Here is a 7664-nt window from a genome sequence, read left to right on the forward strand (position 1 = left end):
CTCCAAGTCTTTCGGGGTCTTCCTCTAGGTCTTGTCCCCTCCACCAGTCCCTCAATCACCGTCTTTAGTAGTTGTCCTCCTGATCCTCTAGCCAAATGTCCAGCATATCGTACCTTTCTTTGTTGGATATTTATAAGCAACCTTCTCCTCAAGCCCAGCCTGTCCAAAACTTCCTCATTTGTTATTTTCTCCGTCCAACTTATTCTTTGCATCTTTCTCAAGCACCACATTTCAAATGAGTTAATTCTTTCCATCATTTCATGCGTAAGAGTCCATGCCTCACATCCGTATGTTAGTACACTCCAGATCATTGTCCTTAGGATTTTTATTTTCAGTTTTATGTTAAGGCCTCTGTTTGTTAATATATGATAAATCTGATAAAAGGCAGCTTTTGCTTTATTAATTCTGCTTTTAATTTCCATTTTACATCTATTATCACTTGTTATCCAGCTTCCCAGGTATTCAAACTTTTTAACCCTTTCAAGTTCCTTATTTCCCAGAATGATCTGGAATTCCTCCATATCTTCCTTCTTTGAAACCTTCATTACTTTTGTCTTCTTTTCATTTATTTTCATATGGAATTTCTCCAATCCAGTTTTGAACAGTCGATTCAGAATTTTCTGTAATCCCTCTTTACTTTCACTCAGCAGGACTATGTCGTCAGCGTATCTTATGTTGTTTATTAAGCATCCATTGATTTTCACTCCTTCGTTAAAATCCTCAAGTGCTTCTCGCATCATCCACTCACTGTAAATATTAAATAACAGTGGTGAAAGTCCGCATCCCTGTCTCACTCCTTTTTCCACCCTTATCCAGTTGGATTCTTTCTCATCAATTTTTATTATTGCTTTCTGATTTTTGTATAAAAAGAGAATAATTTTAATTATCCCTTTATCTATTCCAATTTTTTGAAGTATTTCAAATAAAATTGTGTGATTAACATTGTCAAACGCCTTTTCATAGTCCACAAAGCACAGATAAAGATCTCTGTTTTTTTCAATCATTTTTTCTCCAATAAGTCTAATTAATGTAATGGCCTCTCTAGTTCCTTTGTTCTTTCTAAAACCAAATTGTGTATCATTTAGTTCTGCTAAATGATACACAATTTGGTTTTAGAAAGAACAAAGGAACTAGAAGAGCATGGAAGGCAACGGAAAACCACCATGTTCTATTTCTTTTTTTCCAAGACTTGATGAACATTGAACGAAGTGTACCTTCATAGCTTATTAAATAATTCAATTGTCACACTCAAAACATTTTTCAATATTTTGAAATGTTCCAAATATAAAAATGTCAATCCCAAAAATTTCAATATGTTGGAGTTTCTTAACATAATGAAATAAAAAAAATGAATTAAAGTTACTCTTGTATTTTTGATTATCCATGCTGATGTTTATTATATAAGTATTATTAATTCTTTGATAACAGGTGTTTGAATATCAAACTTCTCATTGATAATGATATATACATGATAAAACATTTACCAATAAGAATCTGAAAAGTCATATACAGTATTATTTAATGATTTTATTTTTGTTTTAATTTTTTAAATGCTTTTATTTAACTTGCTGTGTATCATGTCCTTAAATCTTGCAATTCAAATTTCATCAACTTATGAAGATATGTCCTTTAGAAATTGAGGAGAAGGTGTTTAAGATAAGTATATCCTCAAAGTTTCAGCCTTTAAGTGTGATGACAATATATCTTAAGGTGTTTTAGGCAGTGGTCCCACCCCAAAACAAAATAAACATAACCAAATATAGAATTCATCAGTAATATCAATTGAACATGGATATTTTAGATGTGTGTATAAATGCATTGTAGTGAGGTTTGGGTGGCCCATTCCACTTTACTACAATGCCTTTATATGCAGAATGTAGATCTAAAATATCAATCCATCAAAAATTTATCAAAAGTAAAATTTAATCGGTGATGTCATTAATAAATCATATTTTAGATGTAAATGCATTGTAGTGAGGTATATCATGAGGGTGGCTCAACCCCTCACAAATTTTTAAAAGTTTTTTTTTTACTAGATTATTTCGTATGAGCCAAGAAAAGTCTACGTATTATCTCATTGTCTGCAAAACTGTTAAAAAGGGTTTATTAGTAAAATGTTATAATATTGAACAAATATTGCAAAGACTGCATAAGTATATTTTTATTCTATACATATAAAAAAATTACATTTTTATCTTGTTGAACAATATCACTTTTTCATTTCCTAAATTTTTTCCACTTAGATTATGTAAATTATTATTAATGTGTGGAAAACATTCTAAATGTGTCCACATACGGTCCTTGATACTTACTCCTAATTTTGTAAGTAATATATTTGAAATATTTGGAATTACTGGCTGTAAAAGAATTCCACTTATCCTCAATGTTTCAAGTGCAATATGTAATACAGTATCTAACTCATAACACTTTTCTTCTGATTTTGCAAGTTCCCATGGTTTTTGATGTTCTACAAAAGCATTAGTTTTGTGTAAACAATCCATAATTTTATTTATGCCAATATAGAAATTCCCTTTTAAAAAATCTTCTTTAACAACATCTGTTAAAACAATAATTAAATTAGTATATAAAAATATTTTTATTCAATTAACACATTAATACTAACTTGGCATAGAAAGTACTGATTTAATTAAATCATTCCCCATTTCAGAGCATTTTTCTTGATGAAACTGTGGAAAGATCTGTTTCTTATTTATTGCTGGAGCCGAACATCTCGATAACAAGTTTCCCAAAGTATTAGCTAGTTCGGAATTCAAAGTCCTTTGCAGTTTAACTTCATTGTAATCTAAAAATTAAAGTTTCATTAAAAAGTAGAAATCCTCCTTTTACATTTTTTATAAGCAATAAACCTTACTAGCATCTGAAGGAAGAGTTGCTTCTCTTAGTAAGAAATAACGTAAACTGTCCCCTTTATATTTTGAAATAATTTCCTGCGCATCAATTACATTGCCTTTACTCTTAGACATCTGTAAAGTATATTTTATTATTTGTTTACAATTGGTATATTACAATTTAATTAAAAATATTATTTATATTGTTTTACCTTTTCGTCATTAACCAACCAATGAGAGTGGCATAAAACAGATCTAGGAGGCTCTAATCCTGCAGCTATCAGAAATGCAGGCCAATAAATACCATGGAATCTTAATAAAAATACAAAAAGACAACATTACTAATTTATTAATAACAATGAATATATAGAAAAGTTTAATTTACCTTAAAATGTCCTTGCCTATGATATGACAGTCAACAGGCCACGTAAAATTTGCTTTTGGGTATCCTCCAGCAGTTAGGTAATTGACTAATGCATCTAACCATACATAAATCTAAAGAAAGAACAGTCAAACTAGATGCCGAGTAGTCTTTTTAACTGTACTTAAGAATGTAAGATTACACCCATACCTCGCTATACGCCGCTCTTTATACGGCATTTCGCTATAACGGCCCTCTTCAATTAAGGCACGTTTTCGATTTACGGCCTAAAATGTTTCGCTATAACGGCAAAAAAAACTTTTTTCCGATGTTGATATATCTACATGTTGCCAATCTTGCGCAAGCGCAATCTCGATGCACACACTTTTCTATTTCCTCTTGTTTACGAGCGTTATTCAATGTGTGCTCATAAAGCGGCTGGTTTAGACTTGTCTGTGTGTGTTTTATGTACATATTTATTACTGATTGTTACACATTAACTGGAAAAATTGGAAACAATTAGGGACATTTTTGGTACCTAAGTACATTGTATGTATGTACAAATTAAAAAACTTTAATATGTATTTTTTTATTAAACGTATTTTATAATTTCATTATTTTTTAGACAAAATGCCACTGAAACGATTATCGACTTCGGAGACTGATAAAAAGAGATGCTGAAAATCAGTAACGCTAGGAACTAAACTAGAAGTATTACGTCGTATAGAAGCTGGAGAGAAACTTGTTGAAATTTGCAAGGCAATGGGACTTGCGAAATCTACCATTCAAACTATTCGCGATAAAAAAGAAAATATTAAAACATATTTGCAATCTGCTGCACCTTTAAATGTCTCGAGATTAATACGCCAAAGAAACTGGATTATGGAAAAAATGGAAAAACTATTGATTATATGGATTGAGGACAATAACAAATGGAGAATGCCAATGAGTCAAATGACTATCCAGGAAAAAGCTTTAAGTATTTTCGAAAATTTGAAGAATGGAGATACCGATGAATCTGCTGAAGATGTCACATTCCAAGCAAGCCAAGGATGGTTTGAAAAATTTTAAAATAGATTTTATTTGCATAATTTGAAAATGAAAGGTGAAGCAGCTAGCGCTGATGAGGCTGCATCTAAGGAATATCCGAACATTTTAAAGGGAATTATTGAAAGAGGTGGTTATAAACCTGACAAAACAGTAGACGTTTAACATAGACGAAACAGGGCTTTATTGGAAGCGAATGCCTGATCACATGTACACTTCAAAAACCGAAAAATCTGCACCTGGTTATAAGGTGTCTAAAGAACGATTATCTTTGCTACTTGGTGCAAATGCTGCAGGTGATTTTAAGCTAAAACCACTTTTAATATATTTGTCCGAAAATCCAAGGCCTCTTAAAGGACTAAATAAAAATCAATTACCCGTCATATGGAGATCCAACAAGAAAGCTTGGATGACTAAAGCTACTTTTGAGAATTGGTTCAAAAATCACTTTTGTACAGAAGTGAAAAAATATTTGCGAGACAATAACTTAAGCAACAAGGCTTTGCTAATTTTGGATAATGTACCAGGGCATCCTACTAATTTATCCGAACTATCTGAAGATATCATGATTGGGTACCTTCCGAAAAATACAACAGCTCTGATCCAACCAATGGATCAGGGTGCAATAGCTACTTTTAAGGCATATCACCTATGCCGAACTTTCCGACAACTTATAAGGGAAACTGATGGTAAATCTTCAATTAAAACATTTTGGAAAAACTATAACATCAAGGATGCTGTTGACAGCATCAGTGAATCATGGAAGGAATTAAAATTAACAACAATGAACCATGTTTGGAAAAAAATATGGCCAGAATGTGTAAAAAGTACTGATGCAGAAGTTAATTTCCTTCCTGAAATCAGGCAAAACATTTTGGATCTAGCACATGATCGCGGCTTTGAAGATTTGAACGAACATGATGTGCTTGATCTACTTGAAGCTAATAGAGAACCCCTTTTATATGAGGAACTCATTCAGTTGCAAGCAGAACTGGCATTTGATGAAGAGACAGAGCCTGTTGTATCCAAACAGCTAACATCAAAAAATTTGTCAAAAGCTTTTTCCACTTTCGAACAAGGAATAAACATCCTCCTTGAAAACGATCCTGATGTCGAACGTAGCGCTAAAGTTTCTCGAGGAATTAATTCAGCCATTAGCTGTTATAAATCACTGAAGAATGAAACAGACAAGAAGGCAAGACAAACAACAGTGGACAATATTTTTAAGCCAGGCCCATCCTTACCAGCGAAAAATGATGATGACAGTGATCTGCAGGTTACCATTTCTTCGTCGTCTTCAGATTAAAGCCATTTTTTAAAAAAATTATGTATGTAAACATACACATGTTTTATGTAACATGAAGTTGTTTCATTCTTGTTTATAGATTATTGTTGGTTTTTGGAGTCTGTTATTATTTTATGTACAAATGTATGTACTTCTTATGTATGTATTTTTGATTTAAATGAAATAAAAAGATAAAATGCATTTTGAATGATAAACCATGTTACATATTTAACAAATATGGAACCGATCCCATTGAATTAGTATGAATTTGTATTAGAATAATTGATTCCTTATACGGCTTTTCGCTTTGCGGCCAAATTTTGTGGAACGTATCTAGGCCGTAAAGCGAGGTATGGGTGTATTTATTATATTTGCTTTTTATTTATAGGATATGTTTTCTAGAATCTATAAAAAAAAGTTATGAAACTAACTAAATTTATTTTACAATTTGCAAGTAAGTTTAATCTAGACCATTTACTGTATTTTTTGATTTAGCAATTATAACATTATAAACATATTTTTAAACAGTATTCTTTGTATATCTAAGTGGCTCTATGATGCACTTTAACTTAAATTTTGGATTTAAAGAAAAAACAATTATATTTTAAGTGACATTGCATTAAGAGAATTAACTTAAATTGATAATTTATAAAAACAACCAGTCTTTTAATTGTTTACTCCTTTAAAGCTATTTTTAAATTTACTCAATTTTTTATATGTATTATATAACATGAGCTATACAAAAGTCAATTCTTTTGAATGAATTCAATTAAAATACATTCAATTTCAAAAAGTAGTTTGAAGTAAATGAATATTTTAAAGTTTAGATAAGAAATAAAAAAATTAATTTATAAAGACTAAGATAAATTTAAATGATAAATGATTTATGTGAAAAAAGAATAACTATTATTAAAATCTTTGGATAGTTTTCATATTTAAATTTTTGTTTTATATATAAAACTATGTATTTGTAAGTTTCAAAGAAACAAACACTTTTCTTGAAAATATTTAAATACACTATATTTAAATTAATCAAAAATAACCTATTTGACTCTACATATTTTGTATATAATAAGTTGCTAAAAGATATTAAAAATATTCATGATAAACTGTTCCAAACAATAAATTAAATATAAAATTTGATTGAAGTCACAAGCTGTATGTTGTTATCATCTAATTAAACTTTCATTACCATCAAAATTCTTTGTAACTAATATTTTCAGCTTTTTAAAAAGGCTATCTTCAAGTTTATACATTAATCTATACAAATATATTTAAAAATAGAAAAAGATTATATTAGAATGTTTATATTTTGAATTATTTTTGTACAGATTTGCATTATTAATATTAAACTGGCCAGATATACAGTCAAGCTGCTTAAGAGATCACCCTTGGGATTGCTGCATCATGCTCCCTTATCTGAGGTAACAAGATCACCCAATGGTTTCTTAATAGTATTCATTTCTCTCCATTTTTTCATGTCATATGACTTCAACTGTAACTTAGAACACACTTGCAAACATTAAAATTCATTATTACATAAATTTACTATACAGGTAACCCCTGTATAACACGGGAGTTATGTTCCAAAATATTGCAGTGTTATGCAAATCCATGTTATATGAAACAAAGAACTAGTAAAAAAGGGGGGATTAGGTTCCAAAAATTAAAAAAACATGTTATTATATTTTCATAATTAAGATAAATATCTTTATTTCTTAAATTTTCTTAAGCAATACATATTAATATAAATTAAATAACGTTTTCTTTGTCATCACTAAGCACTATTAATAGAGGGTATTTTCTTTTTGGCAAGGTATCCTTATCCTCTGAGCATTTTTCTGCATTATCTTCAGATCCATGCTCTACCTTTTGCAAAAAATATGTTACTTTAGATTGCTTGCTTTTAGTTAAAAGATCTTTATAAATTTCCTTATGTGGTGCTAAGCACTTATGAAGAATAAAGCAAGTATGGAATAAGGGAAAAACATTCGGCAACATCAGAAGCAGAAGCGTCGCGATCTGGCAACATTGAAACAAGTTTCGAGAAGGACCACGTGTATCGACAGAAGGCGAGAAGAGAAAATTTACATACTTAAGTACTAATAGTTCACGAAAATAA

The 7664-nt window shown here is 30.3% G+C and overlaps 1 protein-coding gene across 5 annotated transcripts in view; it reads right to left on the reverse strand.

Annotated features, from left to right (window-relative positions):
• Positions 1–2152: 2152 nt before the first annotated feature.
• The window catches only part of LOC111631692 (methionine--tRNA ligase, mitochondrial-like), a 22279-nt gene continuing 16767 nt past the window's right edge, over positions 2153–7664 (reverse strand). For all 5 annotated transcript variants that reach the window (XM_023375994.1, XM_023375995.1, XM_023375996.1 and 2 more), the window contains 5 exons: positions 3235–3344; positions 3062–3161; positions 2873–2984; positions 2624–2803; positions 2153–2557 (listed from right to left, as the gene is read on the reverse strand). In XM_023375994.1, coding sequence (XP_023231762.1) covers positions 2184–2557; positions 2624–2803; positions 2873–2984; positions 3062–3161; positions 3235–3344 — 876 coding nt within the window. In that variant the 3' untranslated portion in view covers positions 2153–2183. The remainder of the gene's footprint in view (positions 2558–2623; positions 2804–2872; positions 2985–3061; positions 3162–3234; positions 3345–7664) is intronic.

The sequence above is a fragment of the Centruroides sculpturatus genome, unplaced genomic scaffold (assembly GCF_000671375.1).
Source record: "Centruroides sculpturatus isolate CEXI.00-Female unplaced genomic scaffold, Cexi_2.0 scaffold515, whole genome shotgun sequence".
NCBI classification, from domain to species: domain Eukaryota; kingdom Metazoa; phylum Arthropoda; class Arachnida; order Scorpiones; family Buthidae; genus Centruroides; species Centruroides sculpturatus.